This window comes from Mercenaria mercenaria, unplaced genomic scaffold (assembly GCF_021730395.1).
Source record: "Mercenaria mercenaria strain notata unplaced genomic scaffold, MADL_Memer_1 contig_3595, whole genome shotgun sequence".
NCBI lineage: Eukaryota > Metazoa > Mollusca > Bivalvia > Venerida > Veneridae > Mercenaria > Mercenaria mercenaria.
Genome location: NW_026461749.1, coordinates 43975 through 64728, shown reverse-complemented (window position 1 = coordinate 64728; position 20754 = coordinate 43975). Strand labels below are relative to the sequence as shown.

Below are 20754 nucleotides of genomic sequence, written 5' to 3'. Positions count from 1 at the left end.
ACTCGCAAGTGTGTTTGGTTGGATTTAACGTCGCACCGACACATGATAGGTCATATGGCGACTTTCCAGCTTTAATGGTGGAGGAAGACCCCAGGTGCCCCTCCGTGCATTATTTCATCACGAGCGGGCACCTGGGTAGAACCACCGACCTTCCGTAAGCCAGCTGGATGGCTTCCTTACATGAAGAATTCAACGCCCCGAGTGAGGCTCGAACCCACATCGATGAGGGGCAAGTGATTTGAAGTCAGCGACCTTAACCACTCGGCCACGGAGGCCCCCCGCAAGTGTGTTTGTCCACACCTATAAAAATGGTATCGCACAGTAATAACGCGCTTTGAAATGTAAACAAACAAAACAATAGCATAAATTTAAGTTAATACACAACGTTTACGCTGCAAATAGTAATTCCTCATTGGCCGAGCGATATTGGTATACGTCTTATACGTTTTCGTCGGGTGTTCTATTCCCGGACCCGTAATAAAGTATTTTGAAAACTTTATTTAATTTCTTTTTTTTTTTCAATACGATTCAACGAAAACAACAAAAGTTTGTGAATCTAGTACTAACTTGTTCACTAACATATATGCCATTGTTAACACGTAATCATGTTTAAATATGCTTCATCTTTAATATGATCTAATGTTTTGAGGCTTTCATGAATAAATTAGATATCAGAGAAAAACAACTTTACACAAAGTGTTTAAATTAAATACAAAATTACAAAATGACGGATGAAAGGTTCGAACCATCAAAACTATCACTACAAAATGATTACATGTCTGTCCAATCAACCTACTGCGCCAACAAGCCAACTATTGATCTTATTTTCAATATCTTTCTTTTTAGAAGAGATTGCTAAGTACTGATTGTTAATTTACATGTTGCTAAAAATAAAAACGCCATAATACTATGTGGTCCTTTTTTTCTTTTTTTATATATATTTGCAATCTTGTTATGATTGTGTAAGTTTGCAAAAATGCGCAAGCTTGCAATCTTAATATGACTGTGCAAACTTGCAAGGTCGCAATTAAGATCGCTAGGGTTCCAGTCGCAAGCATGCGCAACCTTACAAGCTTGCAAAATTTTAAATAGGTTGCAGGAAGCGCGCGAATTAGTTTGCGCAAGCTTAAATAATGGTTGCGATGGTTCCAATCGCAATCTTGCTGCAAGTTAAAACACGTTTGCCGCACACTTGTTAAGATTGCAAGTGCAATCTTGCTGCGACCCTAATGCAAGCTTAGTTAAGCTTGCCATTTTGGTTTTGGCGATAGCCTAGAACTGTTTACATTTTCTTTCAGCATAAAACAATTGTAATAATATGGCTAGGTTTTGGTCGTGGATTCAGTGTTGTTATATTTCATGGTTTCTTCAGGATCATGTAATCCATTCAATATCTATAAAATTCCACTACTGCCAATGCTATGTGGCGTCAGGGGAGTAGCACTATCCATTACCTCTCATGAACAGACTCAGTCAAGCCGAGTCTGCTAATAGTTTGCTTGGTTGTATTCTATGCGTCCAAAAGGTCTTATAGATGTTATTACTACGGCATATAGTCTTGCAATATGACATTTACAACAGGAAAAAGTAACATCTGTATAATGCTTGGCTTCTACTATTGAATAAGCATGTCAGATGTAAGCTCACCAGATAAGTAGGGATAATGTAAGGCTCTCTCTTATATGCCCAGAAACTGCCAAACATCCACTGCAATATCCTACAGACCTGAATCACAGTAATGCAGACTTTAGAGAGGAGTTGTACCACTCAATGTATATTATCAAGGCTACTGCAAATCGCCACAGTCTCCACTAGACTCCATTTACAACATATGAACAGCCTCTGTATACAATCGCCTAAACTGATAAAGTGGAATAGGTCAATCAATGACATATGGTGAGAAAAAAGGGGATTGTATATAAAGATAGCTGCATGGAGACCTATTTGTGACTTGCTGGACAATAGTAAATGGACTGCACACTATACGTTCAGACTCTGAATCAGTAGACACGATTTGACCTCATTTTGTATTTGTACATTTGACCTCACCCAACTGTTCAAGAAGGTTACCCATCTGAGACGTTGTCATCCCATCCTTGCAGAAATGAATCCTGACATGTTTCGTAAATTTTCTACATTCTGCCCAGTTAACTGAAAAATCTACGATTTCCCAGGATAATGTATTAAATATTGTCATTATAATTATGTGTAGTTTAGTGGTTTGTTATCCTTTCGTATGAGAGAACATGTGCAACAGAATTATTGTGTCAATACTGCCATAATGGAGCTGTTAACGCATAAGAGACAGCTGATTTGTCTACATTGGATTGACAGCCTTACTGCGACATACCAAGAGAGGGGTACTAAGCATTGGTATTTGTCCGTCTCCTCAATTATTATTTGCTTGAATGAAACATGTTTCATTTTATTTATTTTGTTGGGTTTAACGTCGCACCGACACAATTTTAGGTCATATGGCGACTTTCCAGCTTTAATGGTGGAGGAAGACCCCAGGTGCCCCTCCGTGCACTATTTCAACACGAGCGGGCACCTGGGTAGAACCACCGACCTTCCGTAAGCCAGCTGGATGGCTTCCTCACGTGAAGAATTCTACGCCCCAAATGAGGTTTCGAACCCACATCGATGAGGGGCAAATGGTTTGAAGTCAACGACTCTAACCACTCGGCCGAAACATGTTTCAACTAAAAGGGCAGGTTAAATCTAGGGTCAGTCAATGACAGAAGGACAACACATACCAACATAAGCAATCAAGGCTGTATCTGTATAATTAATCCAATGGCAATTACTATGACCTGTTGTAGATATACGAGGTTAGGTGTGCATTTCCGAAGTAAATCAATTCCTTCTGGGTTTTTTTTGCGCCCATCTTGGATTTCATCGGCCATATTCATGGACTTATTTACCCAATGCGTTAATTTTTTATGAACATATTTTACAAATCTATATACCATCATGCAACGTTTCACAATATTCACACAACTGACGCAAGATTTTCATGGAAAAAACATTTTATGGCGGCCATCTTGAATTTTATTAGCCATATTAAATTTATTTATTCAATGTCAGTTTTACAATTAAATGAGGAGCGCATTAAACAAATTTCTATACTATCATACAACGCTTCAAAATATTCACACACAGTATGACCAAGTGATGCACAATTTTCATGGAAAAAGTATTTTGTGGCAGCCATCTTGAATTTTGTTGGCCACATTGAATTTATTTATCCACTGTTAGTGTAAAATTGTTTGCTTCACAAATATATGTTCTACATATATCATGCAACATTTCATAATTTTTGCACAATTCGTCCATTTGAAGAGCGAGTTTCATAGAAAAATGATTTTATGGGGGCAATCTTGGATTAGGCAGCCATATTGGACTTTTTTTTTGTTTGCATATAGAGTTTATCTGTAGCTAAATATTACTTTCTTCTACATTTGAAAAACAAAATCGCCATCTATACAATGCTAGAGGATTTTTTTTACAAAAATGGTTAATTATGGTGGCCATCTTGAATTTTGGCGGTCATTTTAGAGCTTGGTTACAACCAGCTTCCTAGTCAAAAATGAAGGACAATTCATCCAACTACAATCATACCAAGTTTCATACTTTTCACAGGAAGTGCACAATTATTTCACGGATTTCTTTCACTATTTATTCTATTGTGTACCTATTACGTTACATGTTTTCAAAAACAATACAACATGATTAAATCAGAATATACACCGCGCCCAGGGATCGAACTCAGGACTACGCTCCAAATTTTTCATCTTCAAATGTGACATCAGTTAGTTTCAACACATTAGTAGGTCTAAAACAAATGTGAAAGCAGTTAGTTTCAACACATCAGTAGGTCTTTTAGACAGAGTTCTTGGAATTGTAAACTCCCCGCAACAAAGAAAACAGAAAAATGCTATCCTGCATGCTGCCGCTAACATACAAATATCGTATTACATACTTATTTGTATTCCCCGTTAAGTTACAATGGAATTGGAAACGTCAATATATTGCCACACACGGATGCCTGAATTAACTATCGGGTGCGTGAAGTAATTCAATGTGTGTCGTTGAATTAAATCTTTTCAATTCAGTTCAGTATTATCAAACTTTATTCAGACTATTGAACAAATTCATAATATTAACATTACAGTTTAACGTGTACATACGTATGAAATAAAAAGGTTATTATCTTTGTATCGGGAAATATGCACTCGTTCTTTAGCCGCAGAATATTGCGCTCCTAAAGTCGTGTAATATTTCCACCTGCAGAACTCGTGCATATTTCCCGATACAAAGCTAATAACTTATAAATATTGTCCTAAAAATATCACATTTTTAATAAAGTGATAATTTCTCTCAAGATATCATGTGTAATAGGAGGGGCTTCTTTGGGCAAATTAATATGTGACTAGATCACTATCTTGAACAGTTGGAGTTCAAATGGGTTAACGTTGTATTTTAGGTAATGATACCTGATAAATATTGTTTAATAGTCTCGTATCTTAACTTTTTCTCTACACAGAATGCTACAAAACATAATTATTAGTGTTTGTTCGCTACCTGAAGGTATATCAGTATTATCTGTCCATGGAGAGTTTTGTTTCATGAACAATTTAACAGTTTGCCTGCTAATCTATATAGATTTATTGTCCCTAGCGTATGATCTGATTCACACAGATATTTGACAGTTGTGTCTAGCCCAGACAAATATCTGATACTGGTGGTGTTATGGTGGGATTTGTGTCAGAATCTGCAGCAAATATGCAATCTGCTGACCAAATATTCTTATCGTAAACAAGGCCGCCACCAGAAAGTGTCTAGCCCAAGGGCAATAGGATTCATGCGAAAGGTTTTTATACTCACATTATATTATAACACTATTGCAAAAATGCAAAATGCTAATTTTTTCAAGGTCAATATCTCTAGGGTGCCAGGACTCAACATGGGCAGTAAAATGAGTTTTTGAACTATTTTACAGGGTTTCAAATCAAGATATGTTACGTTTTATTTTAGAAAATGTCATTTTTGTGAATTTTAAAAGGCGTAAAAATCTAAGTAATGCTTATTTCCTCAAGGTCAAGGTCACTAGGCGGGTCAGGACTCACAATGGGGCCGTAAGATGAGTTTTTGAACCATCCTACAAGGTGTCAAAGCAATTTATGCAACGGTTTTTTAGACATTGTATTTTTTTGTGAATTTTCAAAGGCGTCAAAAAGAATCTAAACAATGCTAATTTCTTCAAGGGCAAGGTCACTAGGGGGCCAGGACTCATCAAGGGGGTGTAAAATGTGTTTCTGAACCATCCTACAATGTTTCAAAACAATATATGTAACGGCCATTTTGTGAATTTTCAAAGGCGTAAAAAAAAAAAAAAAAAAAATGCTAATTTTTGGAAAGTGACATTCTCTGTTGGATATTTATCCTTGTTCTTTTTATTACCATATTAAGTTAATTTTCTTTGACATGGTTTGTAATTAATAGAAAATAAGAGATGTGCCTTTAGTTTTGCCTCAGTTTTAGAAGTAATCATTCTTCTTTCAAACTTCCATTAATCGAATTAAAATTTAATTCCCATTGATTTTCATTTATATAAGTCTGGATACTTCCTGGTTAAGTAAACTTACGAATTTTATAAAAGTTCCGTATGAACTTCGTATGTAAATTCGTTTGAACGTCGTTCGAACATGTTAAGTGAGACAGGCCGCGGGTCAGAAAAATCATGAAAACTTTCTTTTAAAGTAGATGCCCACGGGCAACATTTCGAGTCCGCCAGTTGTCAAAAGGACTATAAGACCAACCTTTGACAACTAAGGATGACCTTGACCTTTGAAGTAGAGAGGTAGAGGTAAGGGAGTTACACGCAACACTCTGTCTCATTCAGGCAAATATTTATGCCAAATAAAAAAAGATTGCTTTCTGCATGGCGAAGTTACAGCCCGGACAAGCTCTAAAACGACCTTTGACCAAAATGTGACATTGACCTTTGAGATAGGGACCCGAGGTTTGCACACAACACTCCGTCTCAACATTTAGGCCAAAGAAAAAAGATTGCACCATATTTATCAAAGTTATGGCCTGGACATGCTCTAAAATGACCTTTGACCCCTAACTGTGACCTTGACCTTTGAGACAGGAACCTGGGGTTTGCACATGACACCCCGTCTTATTGAGTTAAACATTTATGCTATATATAAACAAGATTCCTCGATGCAGTCAAAGTTATGGGCCAGACAAGATCTGACATGACCTTTGACCTCAAACTGTGATCTTGACCTTTAAGATAGGAACCTAGGGTATGCGCATGCCACTCCGTCTCACTGAGGTTAACATGAACATTCATGCCAAATATAAACAACATTGCTCAATGCATGTCAAAGTTATGGTCCGGACAAACAAATCCGCACGAACGCATGGACTAACGCACGCACGCATATACACCGAACAGCCATTTGAACAACTAAGTGTTCGCTTTCGCAAGCGTGCTCAACAAAAACATGTCAATTAAATGGGAATAAGTATATCGACACTATGGTTATCGATATGATTTTAATTTTCCATCAACTAATATACTGGAAAAAGTAATACACTCACCTAAATATAAACTGTAGTTTCTGGTTTGTCCTGGCGGCTTCTATATAAAGATTGGTTTCTTTATCAAATTCCTTCATTTCACCATTTTCTACGAAGTACCACTGAACCGGTTTCTTCAGCAATTCAACATACGTGGTACTGTGTTGATCCATTTTTGCTGCATTTATTACCCTAAAATTATTCAATGTAGCAAAAGTACTTTTTTTGCACACCCTAATTACTCCCTCTCATCTTAAACGGTAAGTTTTGTTTTCCCACAAGAATCTGACCTGATCTGCCTGCCTGCCTCCCGCCTTAGACACACCCAGTCACATTATACTGACACAGGGCTGACCAGTCCTAGAATTATCCTATTAATGTTGAGAAAAATGAGAGGAAGGTACTAGTAACCCTTTTCACGTCTTTGGTATGACGCGGCCAAAGAGCAAGCCCACGACCTTCCACACTAAATGCTGAGAATATTTCAAACGACAAATACTTACCAGCTTACATATACCAAGGGACCTCGTCTTGTTTTCTTTAAACGGTGAAATTTATAAATGCGTATCTGGTTTGCAATATTCAAAATAATTTAAAGCGACTAACCCACGCATTGTGATTTGTGATTAAAGAAATATATATATCACCGAAAGGCGAAATGCCGCCACGGTTTTATATATTTACATAAAACTTAATGTTTGATATAGTTTCTTGTTTTCAGAATTACGGGAACATTCGAGTTTTCGAAGTTTTTCTCCTTCACTTTTATAAACCGTTGCAACGCTTTATAAATGTAAACATTGATAAATATAGAACGCGAAGTGACAGTATTTTAGGTCACAACACATTAAATAGCTGTTCTTCTTTATTCTATATAAGTTTGACATATTTCCAATGGCCGCAGCACACATCAGGAACCATTTTAAATGTCTGTAACTTACATTTTCTTGAAGAATATTGTCAGTGCTGAATAAAAATCAAAAGAAAAGTGGGGGTCATGTTTGATGCAAGAGAAATATTTTCTGTCGAAACACAAACTGCAAAATCAAGAGATCACATGGTGAAGATTAGCTCAAGGTCAAAAGAAAGGTCAAAGTTCATTTCGGTACATAAAACTGTGCATATGGTCAATGCATATGGTCAAAATTTGAACGCTGTAGCTTGAGAAATGTGATAAATGGTCACTAGATCAAGTTCAAGGTCAAAGTTCATTTTGGTACACAAAATTATGCATGTGCTTTAAATTTGAAGACTGTAGCTTGAGAAATGTGAAAGTAGGTACTAGGTAAAAATCAAGGTCAAATTTCAATGCAGAGCACAAAACTATGCATGTGGTCCAACTCTGTAGCTTGAGAAATGTGAAAGTAGGTCACTTGGTCAATCTCAAGGTCAAAGTTCATTTTGGTACACAAAACCATTCATGTGGTCCAAATTTGAAGCCTGTACATTGAAAAATGTGCAAGTAGGTCACTAGGTCAATTTCAAGGTCAAAGTTTATTTCGGTACACAAAATTATGCATGTGGTCCAAATTTGAAGCTTGTACCTTTGAAAATGTGAAAGTAGGTCTATAGGTCAATGCCAAGGTCAAAGTTTATTTCGGTACACAAACCAACGCATGTGGTCCAACTTTGAAGGCTGGAGCTACAGAGTCCAAATTCATTTCGGTACATAAATCTGTGCATATGGTCCATGCATGTGATCAAAATTTGAAAGCTGTAGCTTGAGAAATGTGAAAAATGGTCACTAGATCAATTTCAAGGTCAAAATTCATTTTGGTACACAAAACTATGCAGGTGGTCCAAATTTGAAGGCTGTAGCTTGAGAAATGTGAAAGTAGATCACTAGGTCAAAATCAAGGCCAAGTTTCATTTCGGAACACAAAACTATGAGAATGGTCCAAAGCCTGTACCTTACAAAATGTGAAAGTAGGTCACTTGGTCAATGTCAAAGTTTAATTCGGTACACAAGCGTATACATGTGGTCTTAATTTGAAGGCTGTTGCTACAGAAATGTGAAAGTAGGTCACTAGGTCAAGTTCAAGGTTAACTCATGTCAAGGTTCATCTAGCCACTCAAAACTATACATGTGGTCCAAATTTGAATGTTGTAGGTTATGGACAAGAAGATTTTTAACGTTTTTCCCAATATTAGTCTATATAAACCATGTGACCCCCAGGGCGGGGCCATATTTGACCCTATGGGGATAATTTGAACAAATTCGGTTGAGAACGAACCACTAGATGATGCTACATTATAAATATCAAAGCCCTAGGCTTTGTGGTTTTGTACAAGCAGATTTTCAATGTTTTTCCCTATATAAGTCTATGTAAACCATGTGACACCAAGGGCGGGGACATATTTGACCCTAGGGAAATAATTTGAACACTCTAAGTAGAGGACCTCTAGATGATGTCACATACAAAATATCAAAGCCGTAAGCCCTATGATTTTGGACAAGTTTTTCCCTATATAAGTCTATGTAAACCATGTGACCCCTAGGGAGGGGCCATATTTAACCCTAGGGGAATAATTTGAACAATCTGAGTAGAGGACCACTAAATGATGTCACATACAAAATATCAAAGCCGTAGGCCCTGTGGTTTTGGACAAGAAGATTTTCAAAGTTTCTCCCTATAACTGTCTATATAAACCATGTGACCCCTGGGGTGCGGCCATATTTTACCTTAGCGAAACAATTTAGACAATCTTGGTAGAGGACCACTAGATGATGCTACATACAAAATATAAAAGGCCTAGGCCCTGTGATTTTGAACAAGAAGATCTATGTAAATTATAAAAATAAACAAAGGGCCATTACTCACTCAAATTTTTTTGAACCAGTCTGATTTTCAGTAGGGCACAACTAGGGTACCAATACATCATTCTGACAAAGTTTGGTCAAAATTCCCCCAGTAGTTTCTGAGGAGATGGTATAACGAGAAATTGTTAACGGACGCAAGGACGACGGACCACGGTCGCAGAGTGATTTGAATAGCCCACCATCTGATATCTGATGATGATGGGCTAAAAATGAGACCCCAAATTGTAGTGGTTTCCATGAAAAATTCTGTCATGTTGTTATTTCATTATGAAAATGCTACCTACATGTCAAGCATAGATCTGTCATGAGATTTCAGCAAAAAAAAAATATTGCAAAGAATATAAGGAAAATAGCTCTACATAGCAAAACAAGAGGGCCATGCGGGTTAAGAATATTAAAGATGAGTATTGAAATCAGTATCAGAAGTTATCAACGTGGTCTAAATTTCTATGCTGTACCTTCAAAAATAAGAAAGTAGGTCAATAGGTCATGTATAAGACAATTCAAGATAAATATTAAAATCTGTACCAAACATTATGCTTGTGGTCCAAATTTCTTTGCCACTGGTTCAAAAACAAGTAAGTCTATGTAAAACAAGGGACCACCCGGGCTTGGCCTATACTGAACCCAGGGTCGTGATTTGAACAGTCTTGGTAGAGAACCACTAGAGCATAACACATACTACATATCTTTTCCCTATATAAGTCTATATAATCCATGTGACCCCCAGCGCGGGGCCATATTTGATCTTAGGGGGTAATTTGAATAATCTTGGTAGAGGACCACTAGATAATGTTACATATCAAATATCAAAGCCCTATGCCCAGTTGTTATGGACAAGAAGATTTTCAGAGTTTTTGACCCCCAGGACAGGGCCATATTTGATAATATGAACAAACTTGGTAGAGGACCATTCACTTATGCTACATTACAAATATCAAAGCCCTAGGCCCTGTGGTTTTGGACAGTTTTCCCTTTACATGTCTATATAAACCATGTGACCCCCTGGGCGGGGCCATATTTGACCCTAAGGGGATAATTTGAACAAACTTGGTAGAGGATCACAAGATGATGCTACATACCAAATATTAAAATCCTAGGCCCTGTGGTTTTTGACAAGAAGATTTTCGAAGTTTTTCCATATATAAGTTTATACAAGAGGTCATGATGACCATGGATCGCTCACCTGAGTAAAATAAGCCACATGTTTAAAATGGCGAACTGATGCTATAATATTAGAAAGTAGGTCAGTAGGTCACATTCATGGTCACTGAAGTCAGTTTTAAGATCGGTGTGCAAAACTGACATGTCGCTGTATCTTAAAAAAACAAGAAGGTCAGCAGGTCAAGGTCACAGTCAAGTGACCCCTAATCACTTGGGATCATCAGGTAATTATAATTAAGTAGTCTAGGAAATATGATTTGATAATTTTTGAAGTATTTATTCCTATATAACTCATATAACAAGTGACCCCAGGGCGGGGCCTCTTTTCACCCTAGGGGCATAATTTGGGCAATCTTGTCAGAGATCCGCTAGACAATGCTACATACATATCAAAGGCTTATACCTTGAACTTTCAGACAAGAAGATTTTTTCCCCTATAGATATGTTTATGTTAAATCTGGGACCAAAAGGGCAGGGCCTCTTTTCACCCCAGAGGCATAATTTGAACAATTTTGGTAGAGGAACACTAGGATCCTTACAAACTTACAAAATAAGTTTCAAATCATAAACTATGGAAGGCAGTTATCACTTTTTGTAGATAATATACACTTGGTGAATTTCCTCAACAAACATAACGATATATACATGTAAATAAATCATGAAAATACATGAAAACACCGATTTCTGACTCCCACTGCGCAAAAATATTTTTAACAAATTTTGCAGTCTGCTAAATAACTGATCTTTAATAAGGCTCTTGCAGTAAATTGTAACAAAATATTTGTTAGAATCATAGGTTTTAATGAGAAATTAAATCGGATACTTCTTTAATCTACCATAAGAAAAACACATGATGAAATCCGTCGAAGATTCTTCTCCAATAGCATCATTACGCATCTACTTTCAAGATATCTTGATTACTAAGAAAAGACGACGCACATTTTAAGATTCTATTTGAAACAAGAGGGCCAAGATGGCCCTAAATCGCTCACCTGAGAAACACACCATAACAGTGTAAATATGTTTGACTGTTTGACCTAGTGATTCCATGGAAACAAATATTCTGACCAATTTTCATTAAGATCGGACCAAAAATGTGGTCTCTTAAGTGTAAACAGGTATTTCTTCAATTTGACTTGGTGACCTAGTTTTTGAGCCAAGATGACCTACATTCGAATTTGACCTAGATTTGATCAAGGCAATCATTCTGACCAAATTTCATGAACCTCCATTGAAAAATACAGCCTCTATCTCAAACAAAACGTTTTTCTTTGATTTGTCCTAGCGACCTAGTTTTTGACACCAGATGACCCATATTCAAACTTGATATTATTTTAATCAAGGCTATCATTCTGACCAAATTTCATGAAGATCAATTGAAAAATACAGTCTCACGAGGTTTTTCCTCGATTTGACCTAGTGACCTAGTTTTTGACCACATATGACCCGTATCTATCTTGATCTAGATTTCATCAAGGCAATCATTCTGACTAAATTTTATAAATATCTAGTGTAAAAAGCAGCCCCTATTGCGTACACAAGGTTTTTCTTTAATTTGACCTAGTGACTTAGTTTTTGAAGCTAGATAAACCATATTCAAACTCGACCTAGATTTCTTCAAGACAAACATTCTGATTAAAGTTCATGAAGATCCGGTTTAAAATGCAGCTCCTATTGCATACACAAGGTGTTTATTTGATTTGACTTAGTGACCTAGTTTTTGACCTCAGATGACCCATATTCGAATCTGGCCTAGAATTCATCAAGGCATTATTCTGACCACAATTCAAAAAGATCAATTGAAAAATACAGCCTCTACCACATACACAAGGTTTTTCTTTGATTTGACATAGTGACCTAGTTTTTAATCCCAGATAACCCATTTTCAAAACTGGCCTAGATTTCATCAAGGTAATCATTCTGACAGAAGTTCATGAAGATCAGGTGAAAAAGACAGCCTCTATCGCATACACAAGGTTTTTCTTTGATTTGACCTAATGACCTAGTTTTTGACCCAAGATAACCCATTTTCAAACTTGGCCTAGACTTCATCAAGATAATTATTCTACCAAAGTTCATGAAGATCAATTGAAAAAAACAGCCTCTAATGCATACAAAATGTTTTTCTTTGATTTGATCTAGTGACCTAGTTTTTGACCGCAGATTACCCATTTTTGAACCTGGCCTAGATATTATCAAGGCAATCATTCTAGCAAAATTTCATGAAGATCAGTTGAAAAATACAGCCTCTATCGCATAAACAAGCTAAATGTTGCAGACGACGGACAGACAGACGACAGACCTCGGACGCAGGACCTTAAGCGATCACAAAAACTCACCTGAGCATTGCTCAGGTGAGCTAAAATGCACGGGATTTTAAACGAGAGAAAATACTGCATTATTTAAGATATCATAAAATGAAAATATCTCGTAAAACCATCACTTGAGATGCTTATGATTAAGAAAAGCTCATACTTGAATCTTGCGAATAATACCCAAAACACATTGATACGAAAAGGACTGAATCAAACATTAACTCTACCAACCCAAGGAATAAATGCGGATTAACATGCAAGTTAATCATTTTGTATTCCATAAAAACGTTACTAATTATTTCATTTTCAATACAATGTTTATTCATAAGTTTTTAAAAGTGTTTGTATCATAACAAAGTCTGTATTTATAATCAATATTACGCCTATATATACTAAACGTTCAACATCAATACACCGGACTTCGCTATGAGTGCTATCTATATAATGCGGTTTATCATAGATGAAATAACATTTCTCGTCAATTTATTAGAAAAAATGTTTTTATGCAATACACCATGTCACTCTTCTGGTATAAATTTCATACATAAATTACGCCTCTACTAACATTACGGATCGGCATTACGCTTAGATACCTGTATAGGGCATCAGAACTTAGCTTTAAATGCTACTTAGATAATGTGTTTAACCATATATGAAATAATAATTATCGTAATAATTATCATAATTCATGAGAGAAAATGTTTTATAAGGAACAAAAAATGTCATTGCGCAAGTATTTTAGCTCTAGTATTAAATTTATTTATACATTACGCCCCATTTTGCTACATTACGCGTCATTTTGCCACATTACTCTACATCACTGTATTTTTTCTCACTGACAAGTAAGGTTTGCAAGGTGCTCGCTGAACGGAATCCCTTTTTATAAGCTGGGAAACCCTTATCAGAAATCGTAGATGAATGCATTTATTTTAGATTTATTAGAAAAAGGATTTTCAACAGAATTTGATGAAGAATACATTGTTATAACATCAAATATGCGACATAAGGGTGAATATAGGAAAAGTAGGATATTTCAAGATCTTACACCACGATGTGTGGGCTAGTCGCTTTAAAACAAATGTGTATATGATACTCTGTCATGTGAAATAGCTGATGATGACGATGTTTTTTTCTAATAAGGTATTTTGTAAAATCCATACCTTATGTCGGATCACTATCTACGTTTCCAGTAGTAATAAGAGCTATTCAATTCTGTAAACAGTCTTGTATAATATGATTTAAGATATAAGCAAATACATTAATTTAAAATGTGAGAGTATGCAAAAACGTTAGTACATGGACTTGGATAGAAAATCATACCTTTGAATTTCTTCTAAAGCTTCAGAAACATGTTCGTGGTATCCAGATATTTTTATTTTTCCTTTTGCAGTTTCAGCCTCAAAATGTAGATGATAACGTTTGGCTATATCATTTATCTCCTCCATCTGGAAAGTAAAAATAAAGTAAAACACGTTACATGAATATTTGCCTATGATATATGTCTATGTTCTCTTAAACAGTTTGCATTCACATTTTCAAACTGGAGTGTCACCAAGACCCGTTCATAAACTTCAAAATCTGTCTGTTTAACTAGAAGATGCTTTTGTAAAAATGCGTATGTCTCCCCAATGCATAGTCGTATATGCAAGAAGTCAATAGGGGACAGGAGTGAAGTTTAAGAGACACCGATGGTTGGCTGCAATAGGGATCATCTACTTGGCATGTCCAATCATCCCAAGTTTGAGCATTCTGGGCCTAGTGGTTCTCAAGTTATGAAATGAAAACGGTTTTCCATATTCAGGCCCCCGTAACCTTGACCTTTGATCAAGCGACCCCAAAATCATTAGATGTTATCTACTCTGCATGTCCAATCATCCTATTAAGTTTCAACATTCTGAATCAAGTTGTTATCAAGTTATTGATTGGAATTTTTTTTCCATGGTCAGCTTTTAACGAGAATTTGCGAGAATTCTCTCCCTTAATTATTGACTGTGTTAAAGCAATTCCCTTCGAACTGGATTGCCTCCCTTACATTAGCTAAAGTCGTGTCATTCATGACCTAAGTCAATAATTCTTTGTCATGAATTTTATCTAATATTTTGCTTAAGGTAATACACGGAAATTAAGCTCGCATGTTACTCCATAGAAAGCAACAAAACATGTAGCTAGGTTTTGATTTAAATCATGTTGTTTTATAGATTCATATAGAAGTATTATTCATGTAAAGATATAAAACATTTCTATAAAAAAAAACATTATTGTAATGTTTTTTGTGGGTTCTTAATAGGATATTATCTTATATAGTCATTAGACTAGAAAGAGACAAGTCACTTTGATAGTTACTAAATCTATTCTAATTCTCAAATTCAACAATTTCTAAATCTATTTTTAGTAACGTTTACAGTGTAAACGCTTCTTTTTAGATTACTTGTTGTATTGAGATGTGAAATATGAAATAATTATTTGTTCATTTTGTTTTAGATTGTTAGCTTTTAGTAATTTGTATAATAAATCATAAATGTTTATACCATCTTGTAACATTTTCATGAAAAATAAACAATAATAACCACAAAGTGTACTTGTTTTTTCTTGATACTGTATGTTATTATACTTACCTTTAGGTTTATATTTGATTATTTCTTTTGGTGGAGGAAGTCCGAATGGGTCAAAGTATATTTTCCCAACATAACGCACCCAATGGGTTCCAGGTCCGATAGAGTTATCTAAATTAATTATTCCACATTCAATTATTTCTTCTAAATACACCCCTAATTTTTTTAATTTTTAATTGTTTTACCCATTGTTCAATTTCAAAGTTAGAAATAGTTTTATTTATAATTTTTTTTCTACTATAGGAATTCGTCTGTAAGGTCTCCGTTGAGAATCAATTTGTATGCCTTTACCACTTAACAAAGATGTAATCAAAGTTATTCCAAGACTTGCCGCAAGCATACCTAAAAAACCTCGTTCTTGTTTTTGTTTTGGAGTTAATTTAAGCATCCCAGTTCCTTTTAATTGTTTTCTTTGATTAGGAGTAATATATGGTATCATCATATTTCTCTTATTATTAGCTACTGAAATCATACCATTCCCATACAACTTACTGACACCAGGACTGGCAAGCCCTGACAAAGCTCCGACCCCTAACGGTCCTAATATTTTTGGAGCTATTTTTGCTGCCATTGGAAGAATTTTTTTTCCTATTAATCCGGCCAAAGCTCCTAAAAATCCACCATTTTGACCTTGACTGGACATTTGTTTTTTTTTTTGAAATTGTAATTTCTAATCCCTTCTTACTTCTAATAGCCTTTTCAATTTGATTAATTTGTGTTTTTGTTAAAAGTAAAGGGGAGTTTCCACGTAATTGTTCGTATTTTAATCTAACAATTTTGTTGTTATAAGATTTCGCTGTTTTTCTTTTGTCCATCTGTTAAATTTACTTTATATTCAATATAATTTGATGTCATTATATATCTAAAATTTATTTTATGTAAACAATAACAAGTTCATTTCCAATAGTATTTATTGTAACTGTTTCTTCATATAATATATAATTACATAAACACGGACATTAGCTGCCGACCGAACATTTAATTTAGCTGTTAATGTAATATGCTTAGGATCTTCTGCAATTCCTTCCTTTTTTAAATTCTAAGTTAAAATGAACAAATCCAAGCAATTTTTTTAAAATTAAATCTATTTAAGAAACTTCCAGTAGTTTTATTATTTTGTTTATAATAATAATTAAGAACATCATCATAAATTCTTGATATACTTGTGTATTCCGTTTCGGGATAAAAAACACCATTACCAACTTCAAGACGGCAAGACTCGAACATACAATTATCATTTGCAGCATTAATTTTAAATGTATCTAATAAATGTGGGTTATGTTCTTGTGAATTACTTTTATCAGGTCGTTGTAAATAAACAAACACATGTTCGGGTTTTATTACCCCAGCTGTAATTCTAAAAGTTATATTAGTCTGTTGTGTATCTGTTGACTGTGTTATCATTTCTCGGAGGTATTTCCACCCTGTTTTTATATATTTTTCAAAAATTAAATTAAATTCAAATTCATTAAAAATTAAACGTGGAACCCACAAAATTAATCTAGTTACAATTACCCTACCTGCATCGGCAGCATTAGCTCTGTAAATTAATTCCTCATCATTTGTTAATTGAAGTGTTATTTGTATTTGACTTGGTGGTAACATGTTTTGTTCCAAACCCTGAAAAAATGAATAGTTATCCAACGGAATTTTAGCATTTACCTCATTACCACCCTGGATTAATACCTTTCTAAATTTGAAACCTGGATTATCATCATCAGCAGCAGTAGCAGTAGTATCTAAATAAATAAATTCATTTGTTCCAGTTGATTCTGCAAAATCCTTAGATAGTTCAACTAAATGTTTTAAGTTAATAACCTTGTATAAATTATTACAATCATAAACAATTTTTCCATTTTGTTTAAATATAAGCTGATCAATTATTGAAGCTGCATTATTAATTAAAGCAATTTGATCTCCGTCAGCATAATTATTACCATTAGCAAATTTATTAACTTTAAAACTTACTTCAAAATAACCATTAAACCAATCAAAATATGAACTTCTATCATTAATTGTAAAGTGATACCCACTTTTTTGTTGTTTAACATTATTTCCCAAAGCAGAAATTAAAGGTGTATCTAATTGAATAGGGGTTAGTTCGTATCTTTCACAATACTGTTTTGTTCTAAACATGTATATTATATATTGTTTTATTTTTTTATAAATTAATCTGTTAATACGTTTACGCTGAGCTGAAGCCCCAGATCCTGACAATAATTTATTTAACCTTATACCAATATCCTCCTCCTCATTATTTGAATTTGTTTTTTGTAATTCCTTAGCAATTAAATTACCAACAGCAGCGGAGCTCGCCGGAGGCTTGACCGGAGGAGCAGGTGTTACAGGTTTTTTAAAACTCTCTGTAATTTTATTAGCAGCTAAATTTCCAACTTCCGTTCCAATCCTGCGGGTTCCACTTTCAAGTGCTGCTTTTCCTGCAGTTTCCAGAGCTTTTTTTCCAGCACTTGAAAACAATTTCGTTAAAGTGTCAAAAATACCTGTACCAGAGATGGAATCTTCAGAGACTTCCACCCCAGTTTGAGCATCAACATAAATAAATATTCCTTTATTTTTGTCATAAACTTTCTTGTACATTATATATTTATATTTCTTTTAAAATTAGTGTAAAACTTGTTTCAACCCCATTAAAATTAATTATATTACCAAATACATCTGTACTACATATTCTAATTGAATTTATAACATTCTTATTAATTTCAGAATATCGAACTCTTTGTGGTTCTTTTGTAAATGGATAAGCTCTTGTTAAATCTGCAGTACTTAAAGCATAGATAATATCACTAAAATTACCATCAACAATTGAATTATCAATTGGATCACAATGAATGTAAATTGTATCCACAGAGTTAGTTATATTTGGTGTCGTAGTTCCCCATTCAGTATTTCTCAAAGGCTTTTTCTCAAATCCAAGCAATGTATGAAAATTTGATATTCTTAAATCCAACATAAAATTATCATGAATTGAAATTGATATCTTAAAACTACTTAAATCAAATTCCAAACTTATTGGAGCAATGTCTGATTTATCAAATTCAAAATCACCATTACTTATTAGTGCTTCTCTAATATAATTTTTAATGTCTGTATAACTGTAAGAACCATTTGTAAATATGATATCTTTCCAATCTTTACCATTATTATGACGAATTCTTTTATTATCGTATTCACTAATATTATGCCAAGAGTAAGTCATAGTGTTAATACTATCCAAACCAACAACATCAGTTTTATTTTTATCTAAAATTAAAGACCGACTGAATCTGACTGTAAAATCGCTTGGAGTATTTGTAGTGTTGTTTTAACTGCTTCTGAACTTAATACTATTTTTTGTTCCATTTATATATTCAAGAAAAATATTTTTTATATAATATTTCATGTTGTTCTGGTAACAATTCATTCATTTTTAATAGTTCATCAATTATGCTAATACCTTCATTTTTAAGTTCTTCATTATTATTTCCGGCATCAATTGAACCACAAATTAACTCCAAGTTACTGATCAGTTCTTTTGGATCACACGTACAAAGACTTGTAATCCTGATTTTTCTGTTAATTCTTTAAATTTTTTCTAGAAAGTATTGAATGCTTTTTGTTATTGTTATATCTTTTATTAATCAAATCAATTAAATCATTATCTACTTAAGCGTTAATAACGTCTTTTCCAGTTATTCTATCTTTAGCAATTAATTTATTTTGACCATAAAGTTTATTTAAGTTAATAATTAAATTACCATATCTACCATTTGGTAAAACTTTATATGGATTGTGATATCTTATTCCTTTTCCCATATATGTAGGTTTAAGTTTAATGATGTCTTTAATTCGTTCTTTGTAATTTTAAAAACTATCTACTTCAGCTCTTATTTCTTTCACTTTTTCTTTATTATCAGGATTACGTTCTAAACCCGTTGCTTTACCATTTAGGGATCTTATTTCTGTTGTCACACGGCCTATAAGAATTTCTGGGTGTAATAGTCCGACCGGTTCAGAAAATGGATCGGTGTCAAGGATATTTTCATACACTTGTTGTGGTGTTGGAAAATAACCCAAATCGTCTATATCAACACCTTCATTTAAATTAACATTTTTTCTTTTGGTCTTGTCCCCAATTCTTCAGGAAATTCTTCATACCCATTCGGATCCGAACCCTTATGTTATTTTAATAATAATCTAATAGATCCACCTTTCATTTCTTCTTCTGTTACATAGTTTTCTTTTAATTTATTAATCTCTTCTTCTGTTAATTTATCAAGCTCTTCTTTCGTTATTATTTTCTCTGGCGGTAACGGTTTTTCGGTTATTCCCATCCTTTCTCTTCCATAATCTTCTAATTTCTTAAATTCATCTTGAGGAATCCATTCAACAGATTTATCTCCCCAATCTATTGGTGTATAGGGAGCTGGTTTTAAAGCTTGTTGTCTTTTAGATTCTTCCTGCATTCCTTTAGCTAATTCAGTAATACTTTGTGTCAGATCTTTTGAAATACTTTTTGGAATTAACGCTAATTCTCTTGACAATTCTTCTTTTTGACTTTTTTTTGATTTTTTCTCTCATTATTTCATCTCTTAGCTCTTATCTTTTGTCCGACTAAGTTTTTTCTTATTCTTATTTCATTAAGTTTTGCTAGCATTTATATAATAATGTAAGATAATGTTAGATAATGTAAAATAATGTAAGATAATGTAATATTATTATATAATGAAAATTCCTAATTATGATATAAAAAGCGATAAATCTAATAACTTTGAACAATTTTATCCTTTTATGCCAGATTCATGTTTAAGAATGTTAATATGTGGATCTTCCGGATCAGGAAAAACAAATACATTAATGCATATGCTACGAAAACCTCTTATATATTATGATAAATTATACCTGTATGCTAAAAACCTAGAACAGTCTAAATATCAAGATTTAATAGACCACTTAAGTAAAATTGCAAAAAGAATTAAAGTAGATCCAAATGAAATACTCGAATGTTCTAATAATGAAATAATTGATGTTAATGATCTTGAACCAGAAAAAGAAAAAGTAGTAATATTTGATGATTTTGTATGTGAAGAAAACAAGGTTCAGAATGAAATAACAAAATATTTTATTGAAGGACGCCACAAAAACTGTTGTGTTATTTATTTAAGTCAGTCTTCCTATAAAACACCGAAGGATATCCGTATTAACTGTTCACATTATATTTTATTTAAAAGTCCAGGTAAAAGAGAAAATG

At 34.1% G+C, this 20754-nt stretch overlaps 1 protein-coding gene across 1 annotated transcript in view; it reads right to left on the bottom strand.

Moving 5' to 3' along the window:
* Positions 1 to 6615: 6615 nt before the first annotated feature.
* The window catches only part of LOC128553217 (protein mono-ADP-ribosyltransferase PARP14-like), a gene marked incomplete at its 3' end in the record, with an annotated part of 46384 nt that continues 32245 nt past the window's right edge, over positions 6616 to 20754 (bottom strand). The window contains exons 6-7 of the mRNA XM_053534336.1: positions 14215 to 14339; positions 6616 to 6786 (exon numbers count right to left, since the gene is read on the bottom strand). Coding sequence (XP_053390311.1) covers positions 6616 to 6786; positions 14215 to 14339 — 296 coding nt within the window. The remainder of the gene's footprint in view (positions 6787 to 14214; positions 14340 to 20754) is intronic.